The 19609-nt window shown below is 34.6% G+C and overlaps 1 protein-coding gene across 1 annotated transcript in view; it reads left to right on the top strand.

Annotated features, from left to right (window-relative positions):
• Positions 1-19609, top strand: part of LOC149782124 (protein brambleberry-like) — a 49534-nt gene that overhangs the window by 10179 nt on the left and 19746 nt on the right. Inside the window, exons 4-6 of the mRNA XM_089934825.1 lie at positions 9703-9925; positions 14932-15048; positions 16234-16413. Of these exons, the coding sequence (XP_089790951.1) occupies positions 9703-9925; positions 14932-15048; positions 16234-16413 (520 nt within the window). The remainder of the gene's footprint in view (positions 1-9702; positions 9926-14931; positions 15049-16233; positions 16414-19609) is intronic.

Genomic DNA, 19609 nt, shown 5'->3' with positions numbered 1-19609 from the left:
GGGGCTCCGAGTGGTCTAAAGCACTCACCGTTACGGAATACTGCCATCTCACCTTTGTCTGCATTGGTTCGAGTCCCAGACTTGGCTAACGTGGGTATGTGAGAAAGCATGCCAGTAGCTTCTCGTGGGTCAGTGGTTCTTTTCGGGATTTTCCAGAATTTTTTCTCCACCAGTTATACTGGCCACCATGTATAACCTATCTTGTGCTGAAAAGTGGCGTTAAACCCTACAGCAACAACATCAACAGCAACAACAACAAAATAGTGTGCCACATTCACATTATAATTGTCAGGAAATGTACTGTATGTGTCCATAAAATGATCTAGCATCATTCCATGGAGAAACGCTGTGGAGAAGAATCAAAATATTTTTTAATTCAAATATATTGTGACTGCTTTTTGTTTAAGGTAAGCCCACTGTTCGTGGCAAGCTCATGTTCAGGTTTGTTAAAATGCTCATCAGTATACCTTATGATTTCATCATACACTTTGAATGCTCCATCTGTATGCTAATGATTTCATCATACACTTTGAATACTCCATCTGAAGTCAGAGGCATTTAAAAATTTTCTCATGCTGCTTGATTCACAGTCCTCACTGTTTGTAACAAGGCTCAAAATTAGGATTTGTTTTACGCTAATCCGTAGGATCACCAAAATAATTGATTCTGCCTTAATTTCACTAATGTGCTAAAATCGAACACATGCCAGTTAAGTGTGTAATTCAGCATTATTAACATAGCTCAAAACAATAACAACTGCCTTTCACCAAGACTCATGATTAATTGAAAGTTCATTGTCTGTATCGGATCAATATTAGATCTAGATGCCATTATTTGACCAAGACTTGTGATAAATTGAAAGTTCATTGTCTGTATCGGATCAACATTAGATCTAGATGCCATTATTTGACCAAGACTCATGATTAATTGAAAGTTTTTTGTCTGTATTGGATCAACATTAGATCTAGATACCATTATTTGACCAAGACTCATGATTAATTGAAAGTTCATTGTCTGTATCTGATCAACATCATGTTCATCTAGATGCCATTATTTGATCTACTTCTGAGGAACTTTCTGTTTTGATTGACATATTCTTCATCTGTTATGCGTAGGGGCTGGAATTGTGTTTCCAGCAATAATTTATTAAATCTTTTACACCAATCAACAAATAAAGTACCCTGCACACTTTCATATTTCTCTGACTGCTCAGAGCAGAAAGTACACAACATCACAGCCTCTCCTGGACCATTCTTCAGCCATTTATGTTCATTTTCCCAGATTTTCTGCCTCATCAGTTGCAGGAAGTTGGTAGTATTTATTTAACTCAATAAACATATCAGTTACCATTAAAGGCAATAATGACTCACAACCAATTCCTAACTGTTATGGATAGCTATGGTGACCTAGTGGTTAGAGTGTCTGCTTTGGATGTGGAAGGCTGCAGGTTCGAATCGCAGCTGAGTCATACCAAGGATATAAAAATGGTACAAGCAGTTGCCTCGCTTGGCACTCAGCATTAAGAGGTTAGTGTTAGGACTGGTCGTCCTGGTTTCAGGATAATGTGACTGGGTTGGACATGATGCTACATGTCTGTGGCATGATGCCCTGTACTAGATATCACTATAAACTGCCACACTGCAGACATCGTAGCAATAAGACTGAAAAATTGTAAAAGCTACATTAAAAATCCAAATCGCACACGCACACACTTAACTGTTATCATAGCAGCCAATGGTAATTTTAGAGTTCAGTTCCATCAGCAAAATCGCTAACCTCAGGACAGAGGATTCATATTAATTTTTGAGCCCTGTTGTTAAGCTTTTGGAAAGCTGCGACCCTAAAGATGACACAAATGCACATGTTTGCTAATTTCTAGTCCATCTGGAGATTACTACATTACTACCTTGATGAGCAATACAATATCATGTCCATTTATACCTCATGTTTTTGCCATCAGCAGATTGTACATGGGTTACATTGCTATCATGTTGTCTACAGACCTAACAAGAACTGAACTTCAGACAAAACTTCTTAGACTCAACAGAAAAGTTGAACTACATGATTAGAGAACATAGCTCTTTTGCCAACAGGTTTCATTAAAAGTGATGAGTATGCAAAGATTAGATGCTATATGAAACATTAGAAATCATGATTTGTTCAGGCTAGCTAGGAAAACATTTCTGCCTTGTAAAATTTAATGTGTTGGTATACTAATATGTGAATTTCTAGCTGTTGATATTAAAGATAGAGACAGTAATTGTAAATATATTTGTATATCTCAGCTTTCATCCACCATCAAAACTTATCTCAGCTTTCATCCACCATCAAAACTTATAGACTGGTTTTTTAAATCTCTGTATGTTTAATGCTATTAAAATGTTGGATGAGTGTGATTGTGAGCAAGATCTATTCATATTGATGAAGTAATCTTGTATTTAATTGGTTAAGTATGATGCCACTCTGGAGACTGAATTCTAGTCAGATATTGCTCTTCCTTGGTAAATTTCATTATTGTAGATGGGGTTTCTGTAATAATGAAATACATCATGTCTAATTTTGAGCTAGATCCAGGGACTATATTTTTTATCCAATTTCTGTAAAAATTTGTAAATGGGTGTATATCATCAAGATCTTGGATTTTTTCAATATTTTTTTTGCACCTTGTTGAGAGATAAATGCGAGACATAGCAGTCATGATGTCATTATTGACATCAACTCAGTGTTGACATTTTCTTGACATAACAAACTACTGGCATGCATGCTTTTTAAAAACTTGCTTCACATAATGCTTTGGAATGGCAGATTATTGTTTTCCAACAACATAAATCCCACCCCACTGGGGGGAGAGTTATGGGAGGTCAGATGTCACCCTCAGATTTTGACATGTTTAGAGAGAATTTATTGCACATTTGCTATCATCATGCATTTATCTTTGGAATATTGCAAAAGCAGATTTATGATTAAGCAAATATTACCATTGGGTTTTGATTCTGTCCTTATCCTTACGTCCCATCCCCTGGATCATAACTTGGAAACCATTAAGATCCCAACTCTGCTTGCACATATGCCGTTTCTGGGGTAGGCCAGTGAGCATGTAAAGATTGTTCTTTTTTCTTATTTTGTTATTTTCCTCAAACGTTTGACAATGGAGAAGCTATAATATGTTAAGATTGTTGCTAAGAAATCTATTTTATTTCAGATATTTTTGGTAGGTTGCAGTTAACAATTATCACTGAAAACCTCACAACTATTGCTGTATAATTTATAAATCACTGAGAAATAATTATATTAATTTTTTGGGTAACAATTACTTTCAGGACTCTCATATCTAAGCTTCACTCAAAAAAATACCTGACAACCAATGTCACTCTCATGATACATGTGTACTGGACATAAGAGCACCCATCCAGTGTTGCAGATTCACATCTCATTGTTCATACTGTTGTTTATTTCTCCTTCACTTGGTGGTAAAGATCAAAGAACTCACTTGGCTTGGTAATACATTGGCATTTCTCATCTAATGTTTTGTACCATATATAACCAAAAAATAGTCCTTTACTCTAGTGTGTAGAGAGAAGACCCAGACTAAAGGCTGTGATAATATTGATCAACCTGATGATATTACATTAAAATCATTCAGATGTAGACACTAGAATGTTATAGAATTAAATACATCTATTTGGTAGGCCATTGACAGTTATGCTCAAACTAGCTGAACATTAGAAGACGTATTAAAATAAAGATTCTAAAATAACTTAAGTTGTAAAGAAAGTTATTCTGAAACTATATGTGCTGTCATATATTAAATATTGCATTAATTATAAGAGCTATTAAAAAAATCAAAGACATACATAACAATCCGGAAGACGTCTGCCTTTTCAACAATTTTCAAATGAGAAAACTAGTTTTCTGTTAGTTTGACTACACTGCATAAACAGTATTCTTTTCACACTAAAATATGACGGATATAATTGTTCTACATAATGATAATCAGTCTTGTACCTTCATAATTAAAACAGCTTGATAACATTGAGTTCTTTGAAAAATTAATGCTGTATTTTGTTGGATAAAAGATTCTGTCAATAATATTATTTTAAAAAGTCTTTTAAACCTTTCAAACACTATTTTTGGTTGCTATGGCAACCAAAGTAAATCTATAATTATGTATCATTTTCAATATGATTAGTATTGGCTCCATATCAGTGAGCTATAAATAAATGAATAGAATTATATTTTATATGGAGACCATTTGTGAATAATAACACTACATAAATATTGCATCATCTGAATATTGCAACATACTGAAATCTAAAGACATGCTTGAAAGTATAGTTTTAATTATCACTCTTTTACAATTTCACAGCAATCTGATTCTAAATAATTGTTCTGAGGCTGTTATATGGATTTGGCCCAAAAAGTCTGTATTGTTCTGAAACAGTTCAGCATACACAGACAGGGCAGTTAGAAATAAATCAGTGCTTGTTTTCTGGGTCAAGCAAAACAACACAGCACTACCAGGGTTAACATGATTACTCACTTCACACATGCAGCTCACCTGAGATCCTAATATATGCTTATAATGCCTAATTAGGATATCATTTGTTGACAGAATGGCACCTAGGGGAAGAGAGCAGTTAAAGTCTGAAAAGTTTGCAATGCTTCATATTATTGTAGTGGATTGTATCTAGTGGAGCATTGGGGCCTGAAAAATGCTTTTTATAACATTATGAAAATAGAAGCCCTGCAGCATATGTCCATGGGTCAGTCCTTTTCTTTCCAGGGTCGTAGCCAGGAATCCGTTGAGATCCCCAGTATGTTACCACATGTAAACTTTCTCTGCATGCAAACAAGTTATTTATGTAACTGGCTTTGGATCCTGGGTCCCATACTGCCTGCTGGGAACATGCCACTTAACTTAGAAAGTGTTTTAGCACCATTGTAAAGGTGTATATTATATATATATATATATATATATATATATATATATATATATATATATATATATATATATATATGTGTGTGTGTGTGTGTGTGTGTGTGCTCATCTTAGCATAAAAGAAAAAAATCACTTTTTGATGAGGAAAAAGATGGGTTAGGCTGCAGTTGAAAAAGGCATAAAAATGGTGATAAGCTAATGTTTAAAAAGATGTTAATTGGTGTTAGGCTGCAGTTGAAAAAGGTGTAAAATAGTGTTAGGCTGAGATTGAAAAAGGTATAAAATAGTGTTAGGCTGAGGTTGATAAAGGCATGAAATGGTGTTCTGTGGAGCTCTTGTTTATAGAGTTATGGTTCATTATTGTCAGATCTGCCCCTTTTGGATCTACAAAGTTATTCTGTTAAGAACATCAGAAGCAAATTGTAGCTTTGTGGTGTACACACATTTCTAATGGCTGTAATGTTTGTCATGGCTGTTAACTTTGTAAATGAAACTTTGTCAGGTCTGTTCTTTATTGAATGTCTCTGTAATTAAGAGAAGAAAATGTTTTTGTCACAATAGCATTAGTTGTGCATCATGTGACCCAAACTTTATGAGTGGCTTGGGATAAGGAAGAAATCTATCAAACTTGGGTTCAAAAGTTAAAAGGTCAAGGTCACAATATATGAGAGAAAAAATATTAAGTTACTGATATTGTACCTTCATCAGCTTTTGAGAATGCCTCGTGTTGGGTAAGAAAAAAGACTATTAATTTTTGGATTGGTTTTAATAATAACTTTTAATTTTGGACCAGATCACATGACCAGAGTTTGTGAAAGGCTTGAACATATGGTGGAATGGATGCCTGTTTATTTGGGAGTCAAAAGGTCAAAGGTGAAGGTCATTGTGGCTCAAAGACAAATAGGTTTTGCTGAATAATTTTTATTCTTAGTAAGTGCCTTGACCAAACTTTCTTTGTATATGGTTTGAACTTAGGGTAATATGTCATAAAGGTTAGAGATCATGGTAACTCTAATAAGAAAATAATGGTAACTACATAGTAACTTTAGCTCAAGACTGCATATCTTGACCATAGATAACTGGTACACATTGGTCAGTTATCTCTAGCGTAAACTATGCCCTTCTAGTATCTACATAGAAGCCTATGAAACATAGGTATGGCATACCATTCACTGTGCTTTTTTACAGAGTTATTGCCCTTTTTATATCAGTATCGCCTCTCTATTAAAGCCGGTTCTTATAACCAGCATAGCTCAGGAACCATTTAGAATATTCTGATGTAATTTCATGTTTATATTATCTCAGTATTTAAATATGCCTTTTATTGGCTATGTTTCCTTAACTGTGTTCATTTTTGTTTTGTTTAGTAAAAAAAATCTAAGAAACAAATGGAACTTTAACCTTCAATTTTAGAAATATTATACGAAATATCATTCGGTATTGTGATTGTGTGCAGTTAAAAATATCAGCTGGTCTTGTGATTGTGGGATATTAAAAATATCAGCTGGTCATGTGATCATGTGATAAGAGACACCAAAGATCCAGTCTGCTTTACTATAGTGAACATTAAGATCAATAAATTGATTCTTTAGTCATTAATTGGCAGGAGGTGAATTTCACTGACAATTATGAAACAAGTAAAGATGACTCCAGATGAATACTGCTACTAATTTTTTGACTCTCCAAATGAATACTGCTACTAATTTCTGACTGTCCAAATGAATACTGTTACTAATTTCTATGATGTACCATTGCTTGAGGAATTTGTGGTTCTGAAATTAATGATCTAACAAAAAATGAGCAACAGGTAATGCAGATAGTGCCCCACACACACACACACACATTTTCTTATTGATATGTCACAACTTTTCTACAAAGTTCCGCTGCTTGATATGTCAACATCCAATCATTACTGTCATTATGTTATCTTTTACAGGAGTGTAACTCATTTTTAAAAAGACAATTTAAAGCAATTTTATTGCATATGTATGTGCAATATCTGGATTTTTCAATTCTTAAATTGATTTGTGTGATGTGATCAGTGCTTTACTTTGACATGTGTGATGTGATCAGTGCCTTACATTGATATGTGTGATGTGATCAGTGCCTTACATTGATATGTGTGATGTGATCAGTGTCTTACATTGATTTGTGTGATGTGATCAGTGCTTTACATTGATTTGTGTGATGTTATCAGTGCCTTACATTGATTTGTGTGATGTGATCAGTGCCTTACATGGATTTGTGTGATGTGATCAGTGCCTTACATTGATTTGTGTGATGTGATCAGTGCCTTACATTGATTTGTGTGATGTGATCAGTGCCTTACATTGATTTGTGTGATGTGATCAGTGCCTTACATTGATTTGTGTGATGTGATCAGTGCCTTACATTGATTTGTGTGATGTGATCAGTGCCTTACATTGATTTGTGTGATGTGATCAGTGCCTTACATTGATTTGTGTGATGTGATCAGTACCTTACATTAATATGTGTAATGAGATCAGTGCCTTACATTGATATGTGTGATGAGATCAGTGCCTTACATTAATATGTTAACTGAGATCACTGCCTTAAGTTGATGTGTGATGAGATTGGTCTATTAATGTGTTATGATCATGTGGAACACTTTTTAAATGTTAATGTCTGCTCTCATTGAAAAACTGGCCATTATGTTTGTAATTAATCATGACACCCTCATTGTGGACATGATCAGTCTTTTAAATATCCTTAATATTTTGCTTGAACATTTCAATTTTTTAATGTATTTTACTTTTGAAAGTAAAACATTAGTCATATTGTTCAATGTAAATGACATAAACACAACTTCAAGTCTTATTTATTGTTTCTTAAATTACTAATATTTTCTACAGCTGTAACACATATTTTGTAACATCAAATTCTGTATCATCTCAACAGATCGCTTTGCTCCCACAATTTTTGTTTTTAGAGTTAATGCCCTTCTTGAATTGTAGGAGTGTATGACAATCTCGTTAGTACAGCTTGTCCAGCAGTTTTTGTTGGATCGCCATGAAACTTCATAAATATTAAGGACATCACCTGAAGATGTAAACAAATTGCTATTACCCTTTTTGTCATGTAGTTTATTGTGGCAGTGTTCATTCCAGAAATGTTACCCAATGATAATATATGTACCGTAGGAGTGTTAGTGTTTATTGGATACATGAGGTTCAGTGGCTTCAACCAAGTAAGAATGCAGTGTCATTTAGAAAAAACTTGTTACAAATACCTTGTATCTTGTTTTTTTTCTCAAGAAATTCAGTGTACAGCTATGTAGTTAACAAGGAAATTTATAACAAACTGTGCTGAAATTTGCCTCAACAAGAACCGATTTTGATATATAATGCTGTAAATTGAACGTTTATTGCAGAAAACTAATGAATGCATGATCTTAATGCCTGTGATTATTATCAGCCTTCGCAGTCTTGACCTTCTGTACTGGGATTTGAATTCTTCCATTTCCTGCTAGAATTTAATTTTGTAATTTGAGTGTACTTTTCTTTTCCTCCCTCTGTGTTACTTTGAAAATAAAAATGAAACAGTATTTTCATCATCTTTTCTGTGCATTCTCTATCAATGATCATCGGCCTTGTCCTCTTGATTGGTACCCATGATAATTACAGTCCTGAAGACATTTCTTTCAGCAAGTGAATTGAATCATCTTATGCTTCCTTGGCAATGAATTCATGTTATTCAGGAAGTTTGGAATGCACTCAATAAAGTCAGTCACAAATTAACCATAACAGTCTTTTGTCTTTAATTACCCGGATTTTTTTACTTGCCCATTGGGTATCATAGACAAATGTTCTGGCACCAAAGATGAAAATAAGGGTTATTGGCACAACCTCAAATGAACCCTTGTGTGATGTATGACATGATCATCTTTGCATTTATATTTCCAACTTTTCTGATGGTTTATCTTGAAGCTTAGTAAATATGATGCTTTTTGTTTACTATTGGCAGATGGATAAGTCTCTCTTCTCCTGCCATTTTTGTCAGAGTTATTGCCCTTTATATTTTATGGTTAATGCAGTATTTGACACAATCTTGTTAGTGTAACATGTCATTATGAGATAGGGTTGTATATGGGAGAGGTGTGGGTACAAGTACAGATTCTTACAGTAGCATTCGTTTCTTTACTAGATATTCTTTTTCTTTATGTGATAGGGTTGGGATATGGAAGAGGTGTGGTACATGTACAGACCCTTACAGTAGCACTGTTTACTAGAAATTCATTCCTATTAAAAGACAAGGTTGGGTGTGTGTGTGTTTGATTTGGATTTTTAACGTAGCTTTAACATTTTTAGCCATATCGCTATGATATCTTAATGTCTGCAGTGTGGCAGTTCATAGTGATGTCCAGTCCATGGGCCATAGACATGTAGCTTCATGTCCCACCATGTAACATTATCCTGACACCAGGCTGACCAGTCCTAACAATAACCTCTTAATGCTGAGTGTCCATTGAGGCAGCTTTTAGTACCATTTTTATAAGTCTTTGGTATGACTCGGCTGGGGTTCAAACCCGCAGCCTCCCATATCTTAGATGGATGCTCTAACCACTTAGGACACAGTAACAGTGTTGGGATATGGGAGGAATCATGTAGGTATATGTACAGACCATTATAGTACCACTGTTTGTTTACTAGAAATTCATGTCTGTTGTGAGATATGGTTGGGATGCAGGAGAGGTTCATATTGTTCAACATACCTTTAGTTTTCTTTGTGTTTTTCTTGTTCAGAATAGTCAGGAGCAGCTGCACATGATGACAACTGAGACAGTCCGAAAGCTGTTTGAGAGCCAGACAGACCTCATTGGCACACAGCAGAACTTGAAGACTGCACAAGATGATATATTGGACCAAATCCATGGCAACATGCAAGAACTGGTGAGGGAAAAATCCCTCATTGCCACTGGCAACCAGGAGCTTGCTCAAATGACAGAAGTCATTAGAGAAAAACTTGGTATGTAGTTGCTAGAAGTTTGAAGATGTTTTTTGAGTCTTATCTGTTGTGTCCCTGGATAGGTTGTCATTAGTCTTTGCACAGTTCTTTAGGGTTCATAAAACACCAAGGAGTTCAAAGTTGCTGGATAAATGGTTAGAACTTCTGAGGTGATTTATTTGAAAGTTTTAGAATGTGACCTTGTCCTTTTCGTTGTGTTAGAATATGTAACATCTGTTTGAATTTCAAGATACAAGTTCAGAAGTGAAGGTCAATGGGGATCATTCATTATGTTTGGATATGTAACATCTGTCTGAATTTAAAATACAAGTTCAGAAGTGAAGGTCAATACAGATCATTTGTTTAATTATTAAGGCAGTGACTTTTCATTTTTTGCAATACATGTTCATTGAAGTTTGCTCATAAATTTGAAATCCTTGGGGGTGACAGGTCACAGGGTCAAAACATTTTTTCAGTGAATAGTTTCAATGTTTTCAAAGTTTATATATTTTCTGTTGCCAGGATAAATTTGTCATAGATTATGGGAGTTTATCCATATTAAATAATTATGTTCTGCACTCAATATGTTATTGTAATTTTGTTTTTCATATTTCAATAAGTATAAATTAAAAGTGCATGTTTATGGTCGCTATTATTTGGCAGCCATGAGATTGAGTTTATTATGTTATTGTGTTGTCCTAATGTACATATATCTGTTTCCCCATTTCATTTCTGTACAGTAACTAGAATTGTCCCCATCTGCTGTTACCATATTTTGTAAGAAGCTTGTATTTAAGGAAGGGAAGAAACCTTTGAATTTCAGGTTTAAAAGATCAATGGTAAAAATCATAATGACTTAAAGAAGGCCAACTTTGAATTTCAGGATCTAAAGATCAAAGGTCAAGGTCATAGTGACTTAAAGAAGGACAACTTTAACCACACTGTAACTTTACTTTTATAATAGACACTTTTTTGACCAAACTTTGTAAATGGCTTGCATTTGAGATGAGATATTGAATTTGAGGACAAAGATTAAGGTTATAGTGACTCAAAGAAGAATATCTTGAGTATTTATTGTCTATTTTGACCACACTGTGAGAATGGCTTGTATTGGAGACACGGAAGACACCACCCTCATTTTGGAGTTGGAAAGTCAAAGGGCAAGATGATAGGGACTGACAGAAAAGCAATTTGCATGAAAGCAGTTAAGTTCTATACCACATGCCGTGACTAAACATTGTGTATGGCTTGCATTTCTGACTAGGAAGACCTGCTGATTTGGGAGTCAAAAGGGCAAAGGTCAGATTTAGAAGGACTCCAAGAAGGAAAATGGTTTCCACATAATAACTCAATTTTAGTGAGCAATAGGTCAAAGGTCAGTGTCATGGAGACAAAACAAAACCGATGGTTTCCACAAAATAGTATGACATAATGTACCCTTTATGATACTTTTATTTTACATTACTGGTGATTGTTACTAAACATTTCATTGTAATTTTGTTTTTTAGATTTGAGTAAGTATAAACTAAAACTGCAGTTTTAAGGTTGTTATTTTACATTGGTGGTAGTAGTTACTTTAGACCAACATATTGACTTTTAGCAGTGTACGCAATAGATATCTGCAATATTTCAGCAAGTGAAAAAAGAACAAAATAAAAATTAAAAAGTAAGCAAAAGAAAGATTTTTATTTTAATATTTTAATACAAGTTAAAAGAATTGATACATTATAACACTGGCTGTGCTTTCATTTTTCACTGCTTTTTGGATTGCTACGAAACTTACTACATATTATGATCATCGCTAAATCTTAACCAGCCATTATACTTGATTCATTTTAGAAGAGTTATTTACTTTTGATTGAGTGACCGAGTGGTCTAAATTGCTCTCCGTTACGGATCATTGCCATCGCACCTCTGTCTGCATGGGTTCAAGTCTCAGATTCGGCTAATGTGGGTATGTGATTAATACTGGCCACCATGTATAGCCTATCGTGTGCTGAAAAATGGCGTTAAACCCTACAACAACAACAACTTTTGGTTGATTTAGACTCATATCTATAAAAGGGGTAATGATGGGATGTAGGGGAGGCAGGGGTATATTGACATTAGAAGAATACTAATCAGTGTTACTTTTGTTCCCACTGTTTCTACTAATACTACTACTATTACTAATGAAGCTTTAATTTCATTTCAGTCCCCCCATTTTCTTTTCATTGCATAAACAAATGTTAAATTATTATGTTAATAAACTATTTTTCAGTTTTCCTATTTTTCACTACATTAAGTATTTTGACATGAGCAACAGATTATAGTCCTAAAGTGACAGAAGTGGGAAAAAAAATATTTATTTCTACAGACTAGCATTTTCTGTCCTTGTATAATTTATTGCAGAGAACACAGAAAAAGTGTACATTTTTCATACAAATAATAGACAGGAACACGTCTGTTTCTTTTATATGCCTACAGAATTTTGTAACATAACATGTGACATAGTCTGTCAATCCATTCATCTGTACATATGTTTGTACATCCCTACATCTGTTACCTTTTTCAGTTTTGAACATTAACTTTAGTTATAAACCAGACATATCTTCAAAACATTGGGGGGGGGGGGCAGGCGAGATGTTATGTTTCCCACAGGGCGTCTTATTACCTTGCATTGACCCTGATGCTAGGTCATTTACATACTTGATGGCTTGGATAGGTAGACCTGATATCATACCTGTACAGGTCTAAGCAGTAGATTTAGTTCCATGACCTTTTTAAATCAAGGTGCTAATATACTCAGGTTTAATGTATATTAGATAACGATACAGTGTCACATTATATCTACATTTGTTTCTTGTTATTTTTGCAGATTTCGTCTCATACCAGTTTTTGTTCATATTAGTGGAAACTGCCTATGAAGAACACACTGTGCTCTTTATGGACAGGTGTTCGTTTTGAGATGTCAATAATTATTTCAAAAAAATAAAGGGAACCCATGGAATCAGCATCCATTATATTAAGGCGTTCATTAAAACAGGGATTTTTCTAGCTCTGCTGGTTTTAGACTTGGAGAGCTTCGTCGATGGTCTGTTGTCCATCCTCTTTGTGTTTAGGCAAGCTTGTTATTGCTACTCTTCAGAAAGGAGGATTGACAGGAAACTCCATACACATTCATCCCATGGGGTCTAGTTGGTCATAAATGAAAACTGTGCCACTCTGACATCCAGTATGGCTACCACATGGGCAATTTTCAAAATCGTACTCCTAAATGAATGATCATATCAACTTGCGGTATTCACCAAAAGACTTTTTAGATGCCTGCTTGGCCCTAAATGAAAATAGTGCATTCACAACTTCAAGGTCAACCTTGAAAAACCTGTTATTGCCACTCCTTTTGAAAAGGTGGTCATATCAGCATGGGGTTGTCTAGTTGATCCTAAATGGAAATGGTACCAATCTGATGTCCAATTTGGCTGCCACAGTGGCCATCTTGAAAATCTTGTTATTGCTGCTTTTTCTGAATGGAAGGTCATATTGACATGGGTTTTTACCAAAAGACTTTTTATATTGTCTCTGTTTGGTCGATATTGAAAATGGTACAGATTTGATTATTAGTATGGCCACTAAAATGGCCACCTTGAAATTTTTTTTATTGCTACTCATCCTGAATTGAAATATATTGGCATGGGGTTTTCACTACTTCTAAATGACTCGTCATATCAACATTGTGCTTTCATCAAAAGATTTATTTTAATAAATTGTTGGTACTAAATGGAAATGGTGCCAATCTGATATCCAGTATGGCCACCATGGCACCCATCTTGAAAATATATTTTTACTCCTCCAAAATGGAAAGACATCAACATAGGGTTTCCACCAGAAGACTTCTTGTCATGTCATATAAATCCTAAATGAAAATCCTGCAAATCTGACATCCAATATGCCCACAGAGCAGCTAGTCTAAATATCTTGTCTCTGCAGAATACCAGAGGTGGTTTCAACTCTGCAGCTCAAAGGAAGAAATTTGTCTTATCTTGAATTCCTGGAAATCTTTTTCAACTAGTAGAGCCTTAGTCCTTTCATTGGATTTCTGTTATTAAATGACTTCTTAGGATGTCTCATTGGTCCCTAATGAAAATGTTGCCACTTGATCATAAAATATGGATTCCAACGTGGCAATATTGAAAATCTTTTAATTACTACTTCTCTTGAACAAATTCTCATACTAGCATTGGCTTTTCACTAAACAACTTCTTATACTGTCTAGTTGGTTGTAAATTAAAATGGGGCTAATCTATCCTCCAATATGGCCACCATAGTGGCCATCTTAAAATCTTATTATTGATTCTTCTAGATGGCTGGTTATATTCAACAAAAAGCTTTTTATAATGTCTTCTAGGTCCTAAATGAAAAAGGTACCAATCTGTTATCCAATATGTCACCATGGCAGCCATCTTGAAAATGTTTTAACATTACTTATTTAGCACAAAACTAAAACTATAAGTCTGTTTTTTTTTCCTTCAGATTTGTTATTGGGTGACTTCATTAAAATATGTGATGCTACTAATGATTATATGTAATGTTTAATTTAGGACTTTTAGGTCCTCAAGTTTGATTTGGTTTGATTTGTGATTTTACCACACTGCAACACAGTGGGGTTACATTGTGCCAAAGCAGGTTGAGTAATACATCTTGCTGAGGAACACACTGTGTTCACTGATACTCACTTATCAAATGATGGAAGTTAAACCTGCACCTATCTGGACCTATCTGGTCACGAGTCTAGTGCCTTTGCACTGAATTGACATGGCTTCTTCAAGTAGGAATATAATTTCATTCAGAAATAACTGGCTATCCTTACTTAAATAGGAAAAGTTACCATTTGATGGCAGGTTGATTGGCTTAGTAGAGAATATATGTTTCAAATGCAGGTGCCAAGTGGTGTCATCTTACCTGACCATCATCTCATTTACCTAATTACCATGGCAACAAGCCTTAGCATGATCACTACAGTTACCATTTATACAATGCTATTACAGATAAGACTACCCAGAAGTTGCAAGAGCAGGAGGAATCTCAGATGGATACTCACAAAAAGATCATTCAGGACTTGACATCAATACAGCAAAAAGCTCAAGATGCCCTTAAAAAGCTAGGTATGCAAGCTGATTTTATTGTTAAATTTTTTTTTTATATAAGGATCAACAAAGGGTCAAGTAGCATGAGGGGTTTTTTCGGCCAGTTTGGGTCCATATACATCACCTATTTCCAATCCAAAAGTGATCTCATTTTGAACGTGAAAATATTCAAGTCAGACATGGGAAAAAGGAAATACTATGTAATTACTTTAAAATGAATGTTAAATGTTAATTATATAGATACAAGATAACTGACAATTATGTTGAAATTAGAATATACAAGACAAATCATCATAGTGTGTTTTATTGCTAAAATTCCAGTTGGGTTGTATGCATGTTTTTCCATTTGGCTTTGAGTTGTGCTTCAGAATACCTCTGTATGTACATTGTGCAACATATACTTTCATGAGATACAATTTTTATTTTTAGGTTTAGATTTTATGAAATTGCTGGAAAATGGACAATCTATTCAGAGTCTTTTCTCACTTGTAAATGTATGTAAATCTTTTGCATTATGTCACATGCTTTTTTTACATTTCTCATCCACTGTGTTATGTACATGCTTTATGACATATTTCATCCTGTGTTGTCACATGCTTCTTGACATTTTTCATCCTGTGTTATATCACAATACTTTATGACATTTTTCATCCTCTGTGTTGTCACATGCTTCATGACATTTTTCATCCTGTGTTATATCACATACTTTATGACATTTTTCATACTCTGTGTTGTCACATGCTTCATGACATTTTTCATCCTGTGTTATATCACATACTTTATGACATTTTTCATACTCTGTGTTGTCACATGCTTCATGGAATTTTTCATCCTGTGTTATATCACATACATTATGACATTTTTCATCCTCTGTGTTGTCACATGCTTTATGACATTTTTCATTCTGTGTTATATCACATACTTTATGACATTTTTCATCCACTGTGTTATGGTCACATGCTTTATGACATTTCTCATCATCTGTCTTATGTCACATGCATTATGACATTTTTTAACATCTGTGTTGTGTCACATGCTGTGCTTTCCTAATGTAGTGTTGCAACTGTTAAAGAACAAATAAACTTACACTGAAATTTGTATTTTTAAAGCATTGTATTTTGTTCGGATTGTTGGTCGTTATAATCACTACTCTCCCATTGATATATCCACAGATCTGTGTTTATTTTAACTTTATCTTCATAGATAATAGTTCCCAGTACCTGATGAGGAATCATGAAGAACTGATGACTCACTACAGGGCAATGTATGAAAACATGATGAAAATGAACAGCACTGTCACCCATCTCCTGAACACTGTGAACACCATGCAGGCAAATTTAGATGAACGCATCAGCTGGTTTACACAACTTCTGAGCATGGCAGGTATGGTTTAGAGTGCCTTAGATATGTCCCTGTATTCTTTCCCTAATCAGCTGCTCCCCATCTTGACCAGTATGATAAAGTTAAGATTTCACAAAATATGGACTGAAGGTCAAGGCTTTGACTTACAGTCGGAGTATCTTTGTGCAACGATGTACCATGCCAGAGTTCTCATCATGAACGAGGCTTTTCCACTCTATCACTAAAGTGTTTGAGAATGGTCTCTTGCACGTAATTGAAGCATGACGAGCATTGCAAGGTGAAGCCAAAAGTTTGAGTGTTTAGAAGTAATGCAGAGAAACAAGATTTGTAACCAACCTGAATAACATGAGTGGTAGTCTTAATAGCTAATTTATATGAACTTAAGTTAGTATGGGCAGCAGTGGTGTATACTTTCTTATTTTCTTCAGAACGGTTGATGTTAACATTAGCATGTGCATGCAAAACTATGAACAGGTTACTGTACACGTAGCTGCCAACCCTCACGAATTTGGTGTGAATTTCACGACTTTTTCAGCGATTCATGCCGCAAGCCAAAAATTGACAAATTCTCCGATTCTCAATTATTTTTAATCTTTAATAAAATAACTGATTTCCCATTAAGCGCTAGTCATGATATTCGCAGTTGTTGAAACAGTCCGGAACTGCTGGTCACAATTTTAGTAGATCTACAGCTGATTAGTACAGTTGGCCCGGTAGCAAGCATTTTAGCCTATTTTAATCTACATGTATAAGAGTAGTTTTACAAATGCTTTTGAGAGAAATGGGGGCCTAACAGGAATTTTTCTCCGCGCATGCGTCACCAACACATTTGACTTACCATTTAGCATAGCATGTAAGATCTTGAAAATGTCTTCACCACCAAGGAAAAAGAAATGTATTGCTCAAAAAGTGAAGTTTAATTTGGAATATATAAAAAATTGGCCGTGCATTCTGCCATTAAACATTGATTTTCATCATGCTTTTTGCATTCAGTGTGCCATCGCAGAGACGATGTGAGAAAGCACATCAGTTGCAAAAAACACATAGAAGTTGGGAAAATTAAGAATTCGCAGATTTCAGCTCTGGAATATTTTAAGCCATCGGTGGAAGACCTGCAAGTTGCCAATGGTGAAGCATTATTTGTGAGTTTTCTTGACGAACACAATCTACCTTTATCAGCTGGAGACCGTGCTAAACATTTGTTCCGACAAATGTTCCCAATCTCGAAAATCGCTTCCAAATTTTCCTGTGGAAGAACCAAAAGTGCTGCAGCTCCTGTGCATTCCTCACAACAACAGTGACAGTGAAAGAGTATTTTCTCTAGTGAGGAAAAATAAGACAGACTTTAGGCTCTCCTTAGCTGCAGAACATTTGTCAGCAATTTTAGTCACCAAGATCAACCAGCAGGCAAGAAGTCTGAACTGTTTAGAAAACAAATTTACGATCAAGCAGTTGAGGAAGTTCAAGTCTGCCACAGTATCATGTCTTGATGAATGAATAGTTCTGCATATATGTAGTGTTTTAGTTTTATATTGTGATCTTCATATAGTGTAGTATTGACGGTCAGAGTGGATGGAGATATTTTCATGGTATTTTTCACTAATTCACGTCCAAATTCACAACGTTTTGTTCCTATTTTCACTAATTGTGAGCTAGAAGGTTGTCAGCTATGCTATACATGGGACTTGGGGAAACTACTGATAGACATATGTAACAGTAAGCATGTCCAACACAGTGCTGCCAAAAAGATGATGAAGAAATGACTTTCCTGAAATTTTCTGCTAATTTTCTTCATATGATGTATACTGTTGAATGTCCCTTCTGACTAGTGACCACCTGCTATATACAGTCAGAATCCCTTGGTAGCACTGAGTTTGTGTTTAAAAGTCCACCTGTAAAACAACCACTCATCTAACACAACCAATGGCAGGCATATTAATGAGAACACTGTCAAAGTGTCAAAGTTACCCCTCACATGTAGTATCATAATGGGGTTTTCCAGATATAGATCTCATGAATATTTGTTGATTTCTAAATATATCCCATTAACTTCTGTTCCAACATACCAATAAAGTACCCAGCTTTAATCCATAAAGAGAGGCAAGTAATCCAATTATCCTTCGATGTTTTGTTACTTGAGAATTACTGACTTACAAAAGATTAACTGTAAAAAACAAAAAATGTTGCCTTAGTGGTTTCTCTATCATAGATTATGAAATGTATTTGAATGGGTACCAGGTTAAAATTCATCGATCATATGAAAAGTTTACGTCCTTTTTGAAAACTGAGTATTTTGTGTTATAACTAAAAACTGCCATTGAAGAACAAGTTGTTGCAAAAGTGAGATAATTTGACTAATCCAAAACAGGGAGAGCCATTTGATCACTGCTGAGAAAGATTCATTTTTTTTATACCACGAATGTATCATAATTGATAATTATTCATAAATTATTTTTAATAATATTTAATATAAGTTTTCATCACATTGATTCCATAACATGCCTATGATTTTTAAATAAATATCAAACAATTAGATATGCCAGTCATATTTTATATGCAATTATTACCCACATGTGTGTGATCTCCCTCTAGAAAGGCCGCCTCTCTTACAAGGCCACCCCTCTTATAAGGTAACTTTCCTGCTGCTGCTGAAGGGGTGGCTGTAAAATAGAAAGACCATTGTATCACATGTATGAGATGGTTTAATTTTATTTCAGACAAGTTTTGTTTTCACATGCTATTTGCTATGCTAATGGTGTGTCATTAAACAAGATATGCAAATTTTTCATATTTTCTCTATTTCATATTGATATTTTCTATCCATACACTATTCACTAAATTAAAAAATAATGTGTATTTTGTCATGTTTTTCTAGTGTGTGCATTTTATTAATTTTCTGGTGTATACATTTTTGTTATTTTTCTGGTTTATGCATTTTTGTTACTTTTCTAGTTTACAGCTGCATAAATATGGGTTAACTTTTTTTTTAAAATGGATCCAGCCTGGACATAAACAGCTAATGATGAGTAAATATAACTTACACATCAGATTAAAATTGTTTTAACTTCCATTGCAAGAAAAGGCATTCATAAAATCAAAATTTGTGTCAGCATGAAAAATTGTTTAATATTGTTGGCTGATATGATTGCTAATGAGGCCTTTACGGAGTTCTCTTGTTCACTGAATATATGGGTGTTACTTCCTTTATTCCTGGAAG

This window comes from Sinohyriopsis cumingii, chromosome 15 (genome assembly GCF_028554795.1).
Source record: "Sinohyriopsis cumingii isolate HCF-2022 chromosome 15, ASM2855479v2, whole genome shotgun sequence".
Taxonomy (NCBI): domain Eukaryota; kingdom Metazoa; phylum Mollusca; class Bivalvia; order Unionida; family Unionidae; genus Sinohyriopsis; species Sinohyriopsis cumingii.
This window is presented reverse-complemented; position numbering and strand designations above follow the sequence as displayed.